Source organism: Coenobita brevimanus, chromosome 53, assembly GCF_032717465.1.
Source record: "Coenobita brevimanus isolate Jiangsu-jjx chromosome 53, ASM3271746v2, whole genome shotgun sequence".
Taxonomy (NCBI): domain Eukaryota; kingdom Metazoa; phylum Arthropoda; class Malacostraca; order Decapoda; family Coenobitidae; genus Coenobita; species Coenobita brevimanus.
In genome coordinates this window covers 2,078,571-2,098,704 of record NC_137006.1, presented here as the reverse complement: position 1 = coordinate 2,098,704, position 20,134 = coordinate 2,078,571, and the positions used below count along the sequence as shown (strand labels likewise).

At 42.9% G+C, this 20,134-nt stretch overlaps 1 protein-coding gene across 1 annotated transcript in view; it reads right to left on the bottom strand.

Moving 5' to 3' along the window:
- Positions 1–3,253: 3,253 nt before the first annotated feature.
- Vps11 (vacuolar protein sorting 11) overlaps positions 3,254–20,134 on the bottom strand; it is a 49,783-nt gene continuing 32,902 nt past the window's right edge. Inside the window, exons 20-22 of the mRNA XM_080273174.1 lie at positions 10,934–11,023; positions 6,318–6,374; positions 3,254–4,533 (exon numbers count right to left, since the gene is read on the bottom strand). Coding sequence (XP_080129300.1) covers positions 3,893–4,533; positions 6,318–6,374; positions 10,934–11,023 — 788 coding nt within the window. The 3' untranslated portion in view covers positions 3,254–3,892. The remainder of the gene's footprint in view (positions 4,534–6,317; positions 6,375–10,933; positions 11,024–20,134) is intronic.

Sequence of the window (20,134 nt, the reverse complement as noted above, 5' to 3'; positions counted from 1 at the left end):
TGGCCACTGTACGTACTGGGGAAGGATCGGTTACCGTATGCCCTTCTGCTGTTGTCCCTAGAGCCTGTGGAACCACGACGTCGGCCACTGTACGTGTCGGGGAAAGGTCGGCCACTGTACGCCCTTCAGTTGTTGTCCCTAGAGCCTGTGGAACCGCGACGTCAGCCACTGTACGTGTCGGGGAAAGGTCGGCCACTGTACGCCCTTCATCCACAGTCTCTGAGACTACACCTTTGGAGGAAGTCTCTGGCTCGGCCCACCTGTCATCCGGAGGCTGAGCAGGATGCCCCTCTCACTCTCCTCACGGGTACAGTCCCCCGCAGGAGCTGCCATTCGAGGAGTGGTGGCAGGGCCCCATCCCGGGAGAGGGGATCCACGTCCTACAGGTTGTCCCTGGACGACGCCCAGTGCCGACGGACGCCACCCGGAAGGGACGCCGCAGGCAGCTCCTGATGGTGGTCCGGCCCAGTGGTGACCGCAGCCCCCAGCCACCCAGGGACGTCCCCAGAACCCCAGGGCGAGACCTCCCAAGCCTGTCCTGTCGACGACTCTCCACCAGGAGCATGCAACGACAGGTGTGTCTGTTGGCTTTGTTCGGCCCCAGTCCCGAGGGCCACCTCCCAGGTTGAGGCCCCACCAGGAAAGGGCCTTCCTGTACACCAGAACGCAGCCACAACCAGATGACTTCACCCTCTGCAGTAGCCCTGTGCCCCCTACGGGAGGATACGCCCGACGACCAGCCTCCCATGCCCGGGCGCCATTTGTGATTAGCCTAGGTTTCAGCAGCCCAAGAAGCCCAGTAGTGTAATCCCAGTGTCACCATATGAGCCAGGGACTGACAGTGTCTGTGTTACATGTCTTATTCATACTTGTGGTACAGTGTAGGCTGACAGTGTCCATACTCAACATAGTGGCATCTCTAATGTACAGTGCGAATTGCCTAAGTCTAGGACTAACAAGTGATACACTAGGACTGTACAGAGTCTGTGCCTACAACCATTGTGTGTTGCTGATGAATAGTATACACTGTGTGCAGTAATTGTTGTATACCAAAGCCTGACATTGTCCATACAACCTGTATTGTTTATAATTGTTGTATATTGTAAGGAAATCAAATTAAGGCAATATATGTGTAAGGGTGGTCTGCCGAGTTTTTATGCCCTGTTCCTCTTGTTGTGTGTTCTAGTTCCAGTCTAGAAAGAGGCCCCCGCTCAGTAGCTAGTGTTCTTAGGACGAGAAGTCGACCTAAAAACGCCTAGCATAACACTTTCCCTCCTTCTTTCCTCGTCCTTCTGCCTATGGTTGACTTTACACTCTTCTGTCTTTCTTTCCTTCATTCTTTCCTTTTCCTTCTGCCTGTGGGTGACTGTACACTGAGTGACAAGCAAAATGGTTTCCTGTACACCAGGAAACCATTTGCATCGCTGGGTGGTAACCACATAACCAATTTTGGCGCCTGGTGGTAAAATTTAGTGGTGAATTACGGCGCTCCAACCGGATTGAGCCGGTGAAGGTTTATACCCAAGGGATGGTTGGGGGTTATTGTTCACTTAATGCCACTCAGGGATGAGTGAGGCTGGTCACTCTCATCTTAAATGTCAGGACCAACTTGCCTAGCCCCGGATTCCTATGCTCCTCATGGGGCAACGTAGGATTGGATGATGGATGGATGAATATTATGGTCGCTTACCAAACAAACAGAGACAGGAGCGACTGTTACAGCAAATGCCACAATACAGCATTTACATGATCTAAGAATCGATTTAAACTCCTTCTACAGGTGAAACATCGAGCAGTGTAGAGCACAGTTATTGTTCTCCAAAGACCAGTTTTTAATGCTCATCATCACTATCATCTTCCTCAGCTTTACTGAATTAGCTACTTAATAAAGCTATTTTCCCAATAGGTAATGATGATGAGATGTATTCCATGGATTCTCTTGTATATAGCAAGAGGATCGGCTCACTTACACCCACAACATATATTAACCCTTTAACCGCAGGCATTGTTTTGCCCCGACTGGCCTCTCCCACGGGGGTTCCAGCCAAAATGTAAACAAACTTTAAACCTTTATAACTCTGCACAGAATAAATCTAGAGCGAAAAATAAGGTACCATTAGAAAGTACTAACCTTCGGCTTTGCAATGATGTAGGTTTCATGATTTCGTTGACTATCACTGGATGGGCAATGCCATTAGAAGTGAGCGATCTAAAATCACTATTTTTCGCTCACACACCATTACCAAATGCCAACCTCATTCTGATAATAATACTATAAACATATATGAACACTGCACATACGATAAACACCCACTCTGTGTTCACTGAGGCAGGTAAAAGGCACTGTAATTGCCCGCACTTCACTGCCACATCAGCGGTGTTGTAATCACTATTTTTCGCTCACACACCATTACCAAATGCCAACCTCATTCTGATAATAATACTATAAACATATATGAACACTGCACATACGATAAACACCCACTCTGTGTTTACTGAGGCAGGTAAAAGGCACTGTAATTGCCCGCACTTCACTGCCACATCAGCAGTGTTGTCACTCACACAGCTGGACAGATACTGATGCGTGTTTGGTCAGGGGTGGGGTGGGGGGCCTGGGGGGTGGGAGGTGGGGGCCCGGGGGGTGGGAGGAGGGAAGTGGGGGTCAGCTGGAGTGAAAGAACTTAATAGCTACTCTCCCTTGAAACAATTGGTGCACGAAAAAAAAGCGCGGTATTCAAAATATTCACAAACATTCGAGAATGACACCCGCAGTTGGTCCAGTTTTTGCAATGTCATTCTGGGATGACACCCGCAGTTAAAGGGTTAAGGCATGGGTGCCTTATCGCCTCAACAGCCTCGACAGGAATTGTACAGGATGTAATGAGAAATGAAATTAGTTTGGATACTATCAACAACTTGCCAATGATGTTGGAGAACATTGCTAGACCACTTAGGACTTTGGGGGCAGTGATTATTAGTTCTTCGTCAGACGCTTATCACATGAAGGAAGTGACTGAATTCATTATGTTGGCAGAATGGAAACTGGAACAAGCAAAAACCATCATGCTCACCATGATCCAAGATATCCCATCACGTGGGACCGAGACACTCAGGGACACAAACAGCATTTCACATACATGTGACAGACACGGTTTGTTTGATCTAAGTGGAGCAATTCTTGGTAACAATTTTGGATTGGCTACAGAAAAAGATCTTGAAGAAATAAATAACATTTTTAATAGGATAGCTCAAATCTTGATATATCAACAGAAGCTAGCTGATACACAGAACACTGCAATGATGACGATTGTGAAAAATCTCAGAAAAGCAAAAAAATCAACTCAAGAAAGTGTGAAGAAAATAAAATGAATGCACCGGAAGGGAATATGACATTTTTCCAACACTTCTCAGTGGTCATAGAACATACTGACATAATAATACTTCAGTTAGACAAAACCAGGGCTCATTATCAAGCTTTCATGAAAGGTATTGCCAATGCTCACAATGGCAAGATCACCATTAGCTTACTGCCAATTCACAAATTACATCAAAAAATCAGTCAAGGCATACATAAACATGGTTTAAAGATGTTGTCTGAGGAAAAGAATCTCATGCTATATTACCCATACAGTACTCGAAAACAAGTCTCACACCGACATCAATAGTACTGTAGTTCATGTACCATACACAACAGATGATCTGTTCACAGTCTGTCAAATATACCCTTTCTCTTGTAAGAAAGATGACACACTGGTCACCATCAACACTAAAATAGAACTCATCATGGCCTTTAAGAAACAGGACACTGTCACTTTTGCTAGTGATTCGACAATTGAATGTAAATATCGCACATCATTACATGCTATTCATCTTTGTCAAAGTCCTTAACACTTTAAGCCTCTCCAAATGGGTTCAGTTTCGCATCATAACCATCCTTGAATGGGTTTGTATCATCAGAATTCTTGCTCTTGGGAGAGTCCTCGGCAAAGGGGTTCTTGGACTCATCGTATTCATCAGCAAAGGGGTTCTGCTCAATGTTCTCCGTTTCAAAGTCCTCGCCAAAGGGGTTCCCAGAGGCTGTGGTCCCATCTTCCCCAAATGGATTGTCGGACTGCTTCTTTGGGGTGGAGATGTGCGTGGCGGAGAGGGCTGTGGCAATGGTGTCTGCTGGGGAGTGACTCGCAGAACGGCGCTCAGTGGGAGGAGGTGCTGGGGTGATGTGGTCATGGAGGGATGGACTGAACTTAGTTGTCATCCCGGTCTTCCCTCCCGCTGCACCCTTCCCTCCCCCTGGGATACTTGAGGTCATGGAAGTCCGCATTCGAGCTTCTGTTGGGCTGGTCAGGATGGCGCTGGGTTTCTCCTGGCGTACACGGCCTTCACTTTGGGGCCTCGGAGCAGGACTGCCAGCCCTGTGAGTGAATGGCGATGCCCCACCACGTCCCTCAACTCTCATGCGGCTCTCAGGCTCTGGCTCCAGCACTCCCTGGCCCTTCCGCTCTCCCAGTCTCAGCCGGCCTTCCCCACCAACACCTACAGAGGGAACATGGGTTACTTGACATATGGTACACTTACCTTTACAATGGTGCTGGAGAAGGACACCTTCATATGGTGGTACTGATATAACCAGACAGATGTGCTGTTTGGTTATAAAAAAGTCCCTCAAGTCCCACCCTATTCCTCAAAATGGGTCATGGGGGAGTTAAGGAATACTTATATAACTGGGCAGTGAAGCCCCGTGCTTATATTAATGCTACTACGGAAAGGAGTCCCTCTCCAGCACTGCACCTCTCTGCTACAGCCAATATACAGAATTTAGTTACAACTCCAGCATAATGTCATTTATCTTCTCTGAGACTGATGAATTCTACAGTCCTTCATGTGATGGCACCAATATAGCCAGCCAGATCCACAGCCTGGTTAAATAAAATTAATGTCCCTCAGCTACTCCTTGATCTTCCAAAAGGAGAATAGTGGATTGCAGAAGGGTAATTTAAGTCAGCAGTCCAATGGGTTCACATTTCAGATGAGCCTGGGGTTGCAACTACAGATATTGCTCATCCAATCCTTGCCTGCCCATCAGGAGTGTTGATACCCAAGGCTAGGCTACTTAGTCTAGTCATTTAACCCCTTGAATCTCCTCTGAACTGTCTCCTTGCGTCCCTCCACCCCTACAACGGGTGCGTAACACCCGTCTAGCAACAAACTCTCATCCCTTTTCTGTCCAAGTCTCTAATGCAACAGTTAAACATTACTCCCAGTCCTTCATATATGCAACAGGTCAACTCTGGAACTGTCTTCCTCTGTCTGTATTTCCTACTTCCTATGACCTCCAGTCATTCAAATGCAGTGTGCCCAGGCATCTCGAAATGTACAGATCTTGAATTTGGCTCTATGTTATCATGTTTTTGTTTTTTCTTGGAGAGAGCAATTTGCAGCTTCTGGCCTTTGGTTCCTTCTTCCTTGTATATATATATATATATATATATATATATATATATATATATATATATATATATATATATATAAAAAGAGTGATGCCTTTTGCAGTTTTGTCCTGGTACTGTCACATGATTTTATTCAACTTTGGAAGGGTCCCTCATATGGAAGGTGTTTCTTAAAGCTTTTCTAACCCACACAGCTTAAACAGTGTCCTTAAACTGACTAAAAAGTCTGGAGACAAAGGAAAAAAAGTCTACAGAGAACCAGTTAAGGTGAGTGACCAGTTGTTTATCCATGAGTAGTACAATGCCCTAAGCGTAACAGACACAAATGAACAGTAGGCAAACCTCTGTACTGTATGATGCAAAAAAAATATAAATAAATAAATAAATAAATCTATCTATCTATCTATTGCCAGATGCCCTAATCCTGTGAGGGGTGGCCATTTGACTTTGAGTTATTTGTTTTACAGGGAGGGGCACTAACCCTCCACCAACCCACTTGCTGACACGTAGGGAGCACGTATGGTTTGGTTATATGGTTACCACCCAGCGTTGTAAATGGTTTCTTGGCTTACAGGAAACCATTTTGGCTTGTCACTCAATGTAAAGCCACCTGTAAAGGAAAGAAAAACAATAAGAAGTGACACGAAAGATGGGAGAAATAGGAAGAGAGGAGGGCAGGCACAGAAATAGAATGATAAAGGCCAAGGAAGAAGTAGGCAGCACTACATCAAGTGAGTGGATGATGGTCATCACCACCTACCAAATAAATAAACAAAATAAAACAATAAAAAATAAAATCAAATATAAATTCTTAAGGGCTACATCCTGTTAAAAAAATACACAAAATAGAAACTAAATAAGGTTACTCACCAACTGGTCCCTGGTTTGCTCTCTCCAGTGCACGCAGTCGGTCATCCACCTCAGGCACTGTGGATGAACAAGTATGCACATTATTAGACCCAAGTAAACACCACAACACACACATACATCATAACACAGAGTACAGTGATTCCTTGGTACACAATTGAAAGTGGGATGGCCTTAATAAAAAGAAAAAATGGAGAAATAAAAATGAAAATGAGAAGCCCTAAAATAAACAATAAAACAAAATGAATAAAATAAAAAAGTAAAAAATAAGGCTTTGTACTATTACTCAGCAATGAATCACTAAATAACAGATATTCATACAACAAAAATAACCCTTGGAAAAGAAAAAGACTACAGCAAACAATACAGGAGTTAACTACATCATACACTGAATCTAAACAACATATACAATAAATTATACTAGGTTACTCCTACATAACATTGTAATATAAGAAAATAAATGCTATTACTTGTACTGATAGCTATAACATGCCTTCTAAACAACACTATGGTCAAGTTTGTTTTCATCTAAAGGAAATGGGTTATTCTCAGAACTTTAATACTAATTCTAAGATGTACGAATGAGTTCCCTTGGTTCCTATTGTCATTTCACCTTAACTTGGCCCAGGTTTTTGTCCTTTTCGAGTTTAATTCACACCGCTCAGTTGCAGAATAAGGCAATATTAAGGTTCTACATGCTTTCCACAGCACTTCTTCATGACTAGCACCATATTCTACCATTAATCTCTTCCTACAAGTCTGTATTCAAGATGGAGAGATGGTAGTTTTAGGCCAAGTTAGAGTAAAAGGGATATACTCACGTCAACCCTCCAATCAGACTACATGTACAGTAACCATCAATCAAGGTAAAGAAGGCTATGAGTTGAAGGTCACATAAACACAATCTCCAGAAATCCCTCATGATGCAATGTCCTCCCCAAGATGAAAAAAATAAAAATAAATAATAATATTAATAAAAATAAAAATAAAAATAATAATGATAATAATAATCGGGTAGTGCTGGTATGTTTTCCTCCGACAGAGCTGAACCACTCTCACAGCTCAAATTCTAAGCCATGAAATTTTTTATGCTTTAGCTAAACGGTAGGAATGAATCTCCTTGGTTACTAGTCAATAGAGCTCTCCAATCTGACAACACCTAGCCATTAACTGAGCTGAAAGCAGTTAGGGATCTTTCTCAGGTGAAAATAAGTTGATTAAGTAGCAAGAATATAGTGAGATGCTTTTCCACTGATATAATTTCCCTTTGCCAAACAAATTAATCTGGCTTTAGCCTGAACAAAATAGCTAGGCAAGTCAAGAGCAAATAAGAGTGTGAGGTGCACAAGGAAGGTGCATTCATACAGACAAATGATGTGGAATTTATTGGCCAAAATTAACAATCCCAGTCCTATGGTCATTCCTGCACAGATCTGAACAAAATACAGTACAGTAATCCCAGACTGTGTAAGATACTGAAGCATGTCCACAGCAGAGCAAAGGTGATGTGCTTAAAAACAGAGCGAAGCTAGGGGTTTATCATCCAAAAGAAACATTCCCAGCCACACCATCAAGCTTCACACAGAACAACGGGGGTGTCAGTAATATTACCACAAAACTCACTTTGGGTTAGTTAGCTTACCTTTAAATGAGTACTGATGATGCATATACCTTTAAATAGGCAGTCATTTTCACCTTTTTATACAGCTTATTTCCTATACCTCAATGACAGAATAAGACAATGCTATGACTCTAAATTCTTTCCATCACACTTCTTCCTGACTAGCACCATACTGAAGTGTTAATCTTCTGTTACAGCTCTGCATTCAAGATGGAAAGAGGAAAATTTTATGCCTAATTTGAAAAGAGTATTGTTCAAATATCCATATACAAATTCTGTTTCTCTATACTGAGGCACCTTATCCCCCGAGAGGTGGCCATGAATTAATCACCTCCACATCGCCCTGTCTTCCACATCAGGCAGTCCTCTCTCAATCCCACACCATTTTTATTCATATACCTCTCCACCCCATCCCTCTGCTTAGTTCTCAGTTTCCCTCCACCTCTCACATACACTCTCCTAGTCAATCTCTTATTCTCTGTTTGTTCCATGTGCCCAGAGTATCTCAAGGTGCTACTCCTAACACTTTCCAGCACATCCACATCAAACCACAACTCTCCCAGACTTCCTCATTTGTCTGTCTCTCCACCTAACTCCATACGCTCTTCTCAGGTAACTTATTTCCACTCCTCTCACTCCTGATTTGCATTCTTCCAGCAAAGTCCAGGCCTCGCTTCCATATGTTTGTGTAATCCAGAATATAAACAAGGTACTCTGTTTACCTGTGTGTTCACTTCCGTATTAAAGCACTGCCTGCATTGCTATATAAACTGTTCAATGTAATGATGCTTTTTGGGGGGTGAGGGGGTTGGAGGGGGTCCTACTGTTGCATGATTTAATTCTGCTTCCATAGTAGTGGTAGCAGCAGTAGTACCGGCAGTTATATCCCCTGGTTCCTCTGAAATGTGAACCCAGTGGACTGCAGGCTGAAATTACCCTTTTCCTGCTGTCCACCATCCTCCTTTCAGGGAAGACAGAAGGAGCTGAGGGATGTTTGTATAACTAGGCATTGGAGTCACAGGATTCAGTGCCAACACATGAAGGCATTCCTCTCCAGGATCCATCACCAGCTTCCACAATACATGGGTTACAGGGACTGTTTCTAACTCCATTACCATAATAGGTCTCTCATAAACTTCATAAAATAATCTGGTATTAAAGGAAGGACACAAGTCAAGAGTGTGAGCAGTGGAAATGAGTTACCTGAGGGGGGCACGTGGAGTTACATGGAGGGACAGACTGACTAATAGGGAAGTGAAAGAGTGTTGTGGTGTGGATATGGATGTGACAGAAAGCATTATGAGAAATACACTGAGGTGGTTTGGCCATGTGGAGAGGACGGAGAGCGAAAGACTAACAAGGAGAGTGCATGTGAGTGAGGTGGAAGGGGGAAGAGGGAGGGGGAGGACAAGGATGAGATGGAGGGATGGAGTGGAGAGGTATATGAGTTGGAGGGTGCGAGCTGACAGCAGGGCAGTGAAATGGCGGGGGGACAGGGTGACATGGAGGTGATCTGTTTGTGGCCACCCCTTACGGGATTAAGGTGTCTGGCAATAGACAGCTAGATTTAAAAAAATAAAAGCACCATGCGGCTATGTGTTCCAGGGACTATAAATATATGACAAATAATCAAAATGAAAATACAGTAATCCCTCAATTATCTGGACGATCACTATTCGTGCTATCCATTATACAGATGCCGTAACCTGGCTGTTCAGGACCATTATTTGTATATTTTTCCATTTCATCCAGACAAAATGCTTGCATCTGGGTGGAAAGTACAGCTGTGCGAACATTTTCACCCAGCTTGGCCATTTTTTTCATGTTTTTTAGGGCCATGGTTATTGCTTGCCTGTGGTTGATTGGTCTGGTTGACTGTAATCACTGCCTGGCTGTGGTTTATTGGTCTGCTTGACCAGACAGAGTTGTGTAAAACACCAGGAATAAGTGTTGTACAATATACTGTAGTGGCCATTTACAATGGCTTTCAAAGTTAGGGTATGTATGAGGGGGGGCCGGGGGAGAAGTCCACTATCTGGACGGAGCCACTATCCGGACATGCCCCCCCCCCCTTTTTAATGTGTTCAACTCTGGACATAGGCTTCACAACTTGTTCTCAAGGCCCAGTAGTCCTCCTACATACCATTCACCTCCACATGTCAGATAATGATGGGATTACTGTACTGCACTACTTTAAACACAAAATAAAATATACTAAAAGTGTATAAATGAAGTTTAGTGCTGACTAAATCACATGGGAGAATTTTTTTGTACCTATAATCAATTCTGGTAGATAAAAAAAAATGACTAAAATTGTGGAAGCTAAAAGACAATTTACATACAGATACAACTTACTGCTTTTTCTCACATTTGTTCATTTTCTTTCTGTAATTCTTTCTTATCAATTTCAATCTTTTATATTCTATATGGAAGTGCAAATTTGAAAATGGTGGAAAATGTCACGGTCTCAACATCCTAGACTGAGATGATGTTAAAAATGCCACTGTGCATTAGAAGATACTGCCACACCTCACACCGCATCAAATCACACTGCAACATCCACTATAACAGTTATACCTCACAATGACATCTTAAAGTCAAACTACATACTGCCACACCACACCACATACTGTTACATTTTATAGTACCACACTATACACAGCTACACTTCACAGTACTATACCACACACTGCCACGCTTCACACAGATTGGGACTAAACAACAAAAACAACAACTAACCTAACCTAACCTAACCCAACATATCACAACTAAACCTAACTCAAACATATCACAACCAACCTTAACCTAACCCTTGACATCACATCCCTCCCTAAACTACCTAACCAATATACCACAACTAAACATAATCTAACTCAAAAAATATCACAACCAACCTTAATCTAACCCTTGACATCACATCCCTCCCTAAACTAACCTAACCTAGCCTAACAACACTTAATCCTAGTCTTGTCTAACCGGTAACCAGTCAAAACAGTACCTGATTTTGGCCGTGCAGCTGCAGTCCTGGTGTCGAGAACATCATGGCCCGTCACAGATCCCGGCTGAGGCACTACACTACTAGCATCCTCTATAGGCGGCAAACCACAGGCAATGGAGAGGAGGCAAGGTGAGCAGGGTGGAGGGTGAAGAGGTGGACCAAAGTGGATGAAAGGTTGGAGGATAGTGAGGTGGAGAGAGAGAGACAGAGAAGGGATAATAAAGTGAGGTGAAGAGATAATGATACACTTAGGTAGATGGAGAGAGAGAGAGAGAGAGAGAGAGAGAGAGAGAGAGAGAGAGAGAGAGAGAGAGAGAGAGAGAGAGAAACACTAAGGCAGAGGGGGGAAGAGAGAAACAGTGAAGTGGTGACAGGAACAGGGAGGGTGAGGTGAATGCAGACAGTAGTGATCTTAGGTGGAGAGGTGAGGTAAAATGAAAGGAGAAACAGAGTGCAGTGAAGGGAGTGATAGAAAAAAAGTGGATGAAGAATAAGTGTGAGATGGATGGAGGGAGAAACTGAGTGACAATCAAAGGTAGAGTACAGAGATGGAAGGGGAGAAAGAGAGAATCTGGGAGAAAGGAGGGAGGGCAGGAGAGACTGACAACAAGGTGGAAGGCCCAAGGCACACACAGCACACTGGAGGGCAGCTTAGGATAAAACTTCTCACTGTGGCAGTGGATGGAATGGGATATCAGGGTTTTAGGGTCATCACCTAGTTAAGCTCCCAAGGTAAGGGCTTAAGCAACAGGCACCACGAAGGCAAGAGATAACATTTAGGCAGTCATAGGAATATGGATGGTGATGCTTGGAGGCATTTCTGCTGGCAACCATACTCTAAGGGTGAAATATGGATTGCCTTGGTCTATCTGCAGACATGTGTTTGTGAGATCAGACTTAAGGTTGTACAGTAGTAAGCCACACTGATATTCCTGTTTTTGCACATCACGACAGCAGTAAGTTGCACTGAATTCATAATCCGGTCAAGTTGATCTGGCACAGAAGCAGGCTTAGAGCAGCTCAAGGTTGATATGCAATGTCTCATGTAAACAAAACTGTTGTATGCTACTGTGATACAAATGCAATCTTCACTTTTACTTTGGATTATCATAAACATGCATCAACAAATGATAAAATATTGTGTAGTTGCTACAGAAACTTGGTGTAGCTACACACTTATTCTGAGTGATGTTGCTACTTTGCTTTTACAACATGCTGTTAGCAAGGGTAGGCATGAGGATCCCTGGTGTGTATATGCCAACAATAACTCGTGAAATTTTCAAAGGCAAAGGAGAACCACTGCTAAGCTCCAAAATGTCACATTCTGGATTTCTGACATCTGCCATGCTGAATGTTTATACATTTTGTGAGGATATCCTGACAACTGGAGGAGCAAACCTGATTCCTGTCTCTGACCTCAGAAAAATATGTCTCATCGATCTACTGCCAATGCCATTACAGAAGTGCCTCCAAATTCTTCTCTTAAATGCAATTCAAAATGTATCTCTTGCCTGCTGTCACTGGCCAAAACCACAATGATACAATATAATAATTACTGGTAACAGCAAAAACACACAAACTCCAAACAACAGCAAGCAGGATTAGAATACTGGTATTAGGGAAGCTACACCAAAAATTCATTACCGTAAATACTGAGGATATAATTTACCCCAAGTCATAATATACTGACATTAAGTACACTACCAGTCATGAAATTTTGATAATGGGCAACCAGTCATGAAATGCAAAACAATTCTATGGATGCTTTCACTGAACAAACACAGAGGAAATGTGTGACTCAATGAAACGTCCTGGAATGCAGAAAATACAGCGCATCATGAAACGTACTGTAGGCATTGTTATGAAACACGGAGACAACTGCACAATGGAAAAAAAAAATCCTGAAATTCAGTAAAATATTATCAAAACCACATTACGAAAATCCAGGCATGCAGCAAACAGCATCAAAAGCATATTAAGACATCAAGAAACAGAAAATATTATGTAATATCAAGGTTGGGAACTGTAGGAAACATTACCAAATATTATGACTTACTAAGATTTTTAACTACGTCAACCAGGATGTGCTTTTCATTTAAATTCTGCTACCAACAGACAATTTATATTCAACTTAAGAAGTATCTTTAGTAGTTGCTATCCTCAACCCTGGTCCATCTGACTGAGGAGACCCATTGACTGCAGGTAAGCAACTGCCCCTGTGGGACTGTCCCATAGGCTCCCTACACCATGCTGTAGTGTAGTGTTCAACCGGGTGTGACTTCTGTTGTGTGAGCATATTCTACAAGCTGGGAACATGTCATCTGTGATTCTACCCAAACCAAATCTAAGTTGGTAGCTATGGATATGTGGGTGATATCCTGATCTAAGCCTGGATAGGTGAACCTGAGCATCCCTATTTAAGGACAACTCCAATGGGTGGATATCAGGAGCGGGCTTGTACTATGGTATTATAACTGAGGTGTTCTACTACCTTGTGCATGAAGTGAGTCTGTAGATGTACCTTCACTGCTAGTGTTTGAATAGTGTTTGTGTGGTGACCGTTTTATGTGCCTATGTGTGTTGTGTGTCTGTGTCATGTAGTGATGGTAGCCATGTACCGGCACAGGCTGCTACAGAGAATTGTGTGCCTCTCATATCAAGGTAGTTTCTGACCAGAAAGACCTTCCTTTCAGAGTGTAAGTGAGCTGTGGGAGCGGTTTTGGTGCAGTCAGTGGTGATGGATAGGCCACTGTTCTGTAAGATTTGCAGGGTGTTAAAGTGGGTATTAGATATGATGGAAGTCCATGCTGGGAAGGCACAGGACATCACTGGTCTAGTATACTGTTTACAGTGTAAGGAGAATATTTCTTTTTGTTGCCCAATGTCTGGCCCTGTAGTAGCCCTGAATGCACGGGGTCTGGGGGTGCATCGCCTCTTGACATCTGCGTGGTTGTTGAAGGTGAGTCCAGTGTTATATGTCATTCCAAGGATCTTAGTGGAGAGTGTGTGTGGCGCACTCACATTGTTAAGTGCGACTGTGATGTATAGGGAGTACCAGTGTTTATGTTTACTGCTGGTGATGTGTGTGGTGGTGGATTTGTTGCAGAAGACCTGTAATAGAATAGTGGTTAACAAAGGCTGTATATAAATTTAACTCCTCCAGCTTGAAAAGTCCCTTCCATGCTGAATGAAATCATACAGAGGCAGCAAGATTAAAAGGAAAAGTACATCATCACACAGAAATGGTTAAGGAATCTATCAGTGTCAAGACAGACAAAGAATATTAAGAAATCAAATACTAGTTAAAATCCTGAAATGCAAGGAATATTTTCAAATTCTAAGGCTAAAATTCATGATGCAAACAATAACACACACTCTAATAGCAAGAAATGCACAAGAATATTAAACTTCTAAAATGCAAAGAATATTACCCAAAGAGACAGCAAGAAGTAATGATACAGAAATGTGAGAGTTATGTGATGTAATTCCAAATGTCTATCTATCTATCTATCTATAGCCCGACGCCCTAATCCCGCAAAGGGTGGCCGCAGACAAAACGCCTCCAAGTCATTCTGTCACCCACCATTTGACTCCCCTCCCCCCAACTCACCCCCCCCTCCCTCATATACCTCTCAACTCCATCCCTCCACCTCATCCTCGTTCTACCCCTCCCTCTCCCTCCCTCCACCTCACCCACATACACCCTCTTAGTCAGTCTTTCACTCTCCATCCTCTCCACATGTCCAAACCACCTCAGTGTATTTCTCCTAATCTTTTCAACCACATCCACATCTACCCCACAACGTTCCTTCACTTCTTCATTCGTCAACCTGTCCCTCCATGTCACTCCACATGCTCCTCTCAAGTAACTCATTTCCACTGCTCTCACTCTTGACTTGTTCCCCTCTTGCAAGGTCCACGCCCTCGCTTCCATACGTCAGGGTAGGGATCACAATACCATCATGCAGAGACTTCTTAACTTCCATACTCACTTCCCTATTTCTCATCACTGCTTTCAGCATGCCTACAACCTTCCTTCCCTGCTGTACCCTTTCACGCACTTCATCCTCAAAGTTCCATCCTTACTCATCACACTACCCAAGTACTTGAATGCACTCACATTCTCCATATCCTCACCATCCAACCTCACTGCACACTCTGTGACTTCATTCCTCTCAAACACCATAACTTTACTTTTGTTTACATTAACTTTCAGCTTCCTCCTCCTACACACTGTCCCAAATTCATTCACCAAACCTTGCAACTCCCATTCATCTTCACTCAACAATACTGTATCATCGGCAAACAGCAACACCGGAAGCTTCCAAATCTCACCCTCATTCATTAGGGCCACCCCCACATCCACTGCCCTACCTTGTACCTCCTTACGACCCCATCCATATATATATTAAACAGCCATGGAGACATTACACACCCCTGTTTCAGTCCCACATTGAGATCAAAGAACTCACTCAGCTCACCATCCACTCGCACCGTAGCCCTAGCTCCCTCGTACATACTCTTCACAGCACTCAACAATTTCCCCTCCACTCCATATATTCTTAATACCTTCCACATACCTTTCCTATCTATTCTGTCATAAGCTTTCTCCAAGTCCATGAAGGCAGCGTACACTTTCCTTCCCTTCTCTAGATACTTCTCCACTAAACATCTTAGAACAAATATCTGATCTACACACCCTTTTCCCTTCCTAAATTCCCCTTGTTCTTCTCCAACTAGCTCCTCTGTCATATGCCTAACCCTATCAATGAGTATTCTACCATATATTTTACCAGTCACACTAAGAAGGCAAATACCCCTATGGTTACCACATACTTCTCTCTCCCCTTTTCCTTTGTACAGAGGAACAATTATACCTGATTTCCAGTCCTCTGGAACCCTTCCCTCTTCCCAAGCCAATCTACACAACTTCCATATCCACTCCGCAACAATCTCACCCCCATACCTAAGCATTTCACCACATACTCCATCAATTCCTGGGGCCTTTCCCAGCTTAATCTTCTTCATCGCTTCCACTACTTCCGACCTACTGATCTCTTCCTCCCTCCTCTCATCTCTTCTTCTCCCAGCCATTCCCCAACCACTTATACTCACACTGCTCTCACTCTCTACATTCAACAAATCCTCAAAGTGCTCCTTCCATCTCCTCAATTTCTCTCTCTTCTCTACCAACAATCTATTATTCCTATCTTTCACTCCCCTACTATTTCCCCTTTCACACATCCTTACTTTCTTTTCCTCCTTCCAAAACAATTTCTTACTCTCCCTCCATTTCACACTCAGATTCCTCCCAAACTCTTCATCCACTTTCTTCTTACTCTCCTTCACCAGTCTCTTAACCTCCCTTCTCCTGCTCACATATACCTCTCTCTTCTCTCTCTCATCTTCTCCCCTCCCTCTACTCGCCAACCATTCACCATATGCCTTATTCTTTTGTTCCACAGCCTGCTTCACCTCATCATTCCACCATGCTGTCCCTTGCACACCCTTAAATCTCCTCCTCACTCCACAAACCACCTCACACGCTGCGCTTATCTCTTCCGTGAATATCTTACATAATGTCTTCCACCCTTCCATCTGCTCTAGCTCATACCTTCCCAATCTTTCTTCCACTATGCTCTTATACTCTGTCCTATTCTCACTAAATTGCAATTTCTACACTCTTCTCACAGGAGATGTTTCCTCCTGTTTTCCCTTCGCCTCCTCAACCACTTTCTTTGCAGCTCTACCTTGGCCATCACTAAGTGATGGTCCGAGACTCCATTCCCCCACCCTCTCCACACCCTTGCATCCAACACTTGTCTTCTCATTCGCTCATCCACACACACGTAGTCTATCATTGCCTTTCGTTCAACAAGTTCACCATCCATCCTCCTCATTACTCTCCATGTATACCGGTGGATCATCTTATGATCTAAAGTAGGTGTTGGCTATTGCCAACCCCTTACCAGCACAGATGTCCACCAAAGCACTACCATTCCCATCTACTTCTGCTGGCACACCCCACTGACCAACCACTCCATCCACTCGTACATTCCCGACTTTGCCATTCATGTCTCCAATCAACATCACTCTCTCGCTCCTCTCAAACTTGTCCATACATGCTTCTACTCCTACTTCAAAACTCATCTTTCACTCTTGCCACTCGATCCTCTGTTGGAGCATACACACATACAATCGCCCATGCTTGTATACCTACTTTCATCCTCACCCATACAATCCTTGCACCCACTGTTCCATACTCTCTTATATTCTCCTTCCACTTCTTGCTTATCATCAGACATACTCCCTCTCTTGCCCTCTCATTCTCACTGACTCCCGCACATATACCTACACCGTATTCCCATTCTCTCATCCTTTCACCTTTCCATTTAGTTTCAGTCAATCCACATATATCCACTTTTGCATCCTCAAGCACCTGGACAATCTCTCTCTCTTTCACTTCATCATTCACTCCTCTCACATTCCACGTTCCTACTCTCAGAATGTCCTTTGTCCGTTCCTTAGTCGTCAACGTATGGTCCGTCCGGGTCCGAGGCGCTTTATTTGCTTTTTTAGTTAGTTCTTTTTACGGGGTGGGGCACTAACCCACCACCAACCCTTTTAGTCACCTCGTACGACAAGCAGGGATACTGGGGGAGTATTCTTGAAACCCCCCTACCCCCAGGGGGTCAAATGCGGGGATTCGAACCAGCGCTTGCAACTGCGTGAGTACAGCAGCTTACCAAGTGAGCCATTTAGACACCAAATGTGCTAACATTAAAATCAAGAAAACAGAAGACAGAATTCAAATTTTGGATGTATGGCACTTTGGACTTCCTCCACAGATTGCCTCATATAATTTTTATGACACTGCTCTAGAAAAAAAAAAAAAAAAGTCAAATCTCCATTCATTTTGCTTGGCTTGGCTTGTTTGGAGTTACTTCAGGGAACTCCCCACATCAATCCACGCCAGTGACCAAGCATTACAAAATTTTTAAACGGCACTGAATGACAGCTGTATTAACTTTATATGTACTCCATAATTCTAAAGATGGAAAAATAAATAAAAAATAATAAATTAACACATAATTAATTAAATTGCTACTCAAAATATTTTTACAAGTGCTACCATGCACAACATCACAACAGAACAATTAGACCCAAAAGTCCTCTTAATATCCATCAATTTTGCTTCAAATTTAAAGTATATTTGTTACCTAGGGTCAGAGAAACATATAAAGCTTCTCTCGTTTCAAACACTTCAAGCAGACAACAATTTTAATCATATTAGGATAGATTTTTAAAACTGAAGGGGTTAGATATACCTGCAACTAATCCCTTCACACAACAGATCCTTCCTAAGATGAGCAAATAAATCTGAACGCACCAATAAATAAATAAAATAACTGGGCTATGGAATATGAAAAAGTTTGCCAGTAGAGAGCAGCATAGTGGCAGATGTGGTGGAATATTGGGAGAGCTGGAGTCCCTGAATAAACACAAGCATTCCAGTAGCAGGCTGACTTTTAAATAATTTCAGTTAAAGTGTGTGAATAAATGAGAGACTATGCTGAACTTACCACAAGCATAGTTAACATATGCTGGGTGTCAACTGCAGAGTGAAGTTCAGAGTGCATATGCTGTACCATACCAACACTACAGTATCTCTATCTATTTATGTACCTACCTATTTATCTATCTACTGCTTCAACCACTACTGCCCCAGTGATAGTATTGAGGTCTGGGGCTACGCTACTCAATCCAGACGTTTAAGATGAGTGACCAGTTGCCTTCCCCTGAGTGCCATTAAACTGAGTAATAAATCTTTTGAAGGCCACATTAAAGTCAAGTGCCTTACCCCACTAGACCACCAGGCATCACATTAAAACAACACCATCATTAATCTATCCTAGAATCCCCTGAATTTAAACACTGTATGGGTTACATTTAGCTGGTATCCCCTAACCCACTAAACCACCAGGCACCAGGCATCCCATACACCCCCACAATTATTTTCCCCTCCTCTCTTCCCAGCTACTTGGCCGATGGAACAAGACTAGAGTGATAGGCAGAATATTGACATCGTAAATGAAGAAATTTTGATGGCCATTGACTGCAACAAATTATCATCACTCTCCTAATCCTTTTTTCCATTATCATCACCCTAATATTTTTTTCCATTATCATCCTGATCATTCTTCTGTCAACCCCACTGCCACCACCCAACACTGTTTCGGTAAGTGTCACCATCATCTTGTTTTATTTTTCCTAATCATCATCACCAACCTTACACCCACGAGCACCACAGATTGTTTTTTCATTGTCCTCCTCCTCCTCCTCCTCTTCATCATCATCATCATTCTAACTCCATTTCCATCAGCACCATCATCAATCTATTTCCACTACATGAATGGGACGGGTAGACCAGAAACAGAGAAAAGGAACATAAAGAAGTAGAGCAATCCCACCAAAAAAGTACCTAGTGCAATGACCCACATCTCTGTCTATTACCTAAGTCTTTGCAATTTTTATCTCCAAGTATCAAGCAAAACTGCCCACTATGGTCCTTTTACCTAAGCTTGGTCCAGACTTTTTTTTTTCCTTTTGCAGCTTATTTCAGACAATGCAGTGTTAGAACAGGACGGCTCCATATCCTTCTCACAGCACTGCTTCATGGTTGCATCATATTCTAGTGTTAATCTCTTGTTACAACCCAGTAGTCAAGATGGAGAGATGGCAAAATTTACGTTACAGTAAAATGGTTCTACAGTAGTGCTGCCTTTTTAAGCTGATCTTTCCTTCATCCTAAACGGGTGTAACATCATGACACAAATTAAAACAGTACACCATAACTGGATTATACTGTTCCTAATATGACATTATGCTGTAGGAGTCTGGGAAGAAATAATATATGGTCAAAGTTAATGTGTCTACTTGTTTCACTCTAAGATGGCCTAAAATTATCTCTGTTTTGAATGCTGAGATGGAACAATTGAATAACACCTGAATATGATGCTAGTCATGAAGAAATGCTATGGAAATGATGCAAAGCAGTAGCACTGTCTTTTTATGCAATGATGCTATGGGAAATAAGCCGCAAAAGGACAAAAATCCAGAGCAAGTTAAAGTGAAACAATTACAATATAGTTGCACTGTGACAGAAGTAAAGATTAGGAGTATACAGTGTGAGGGAACAGT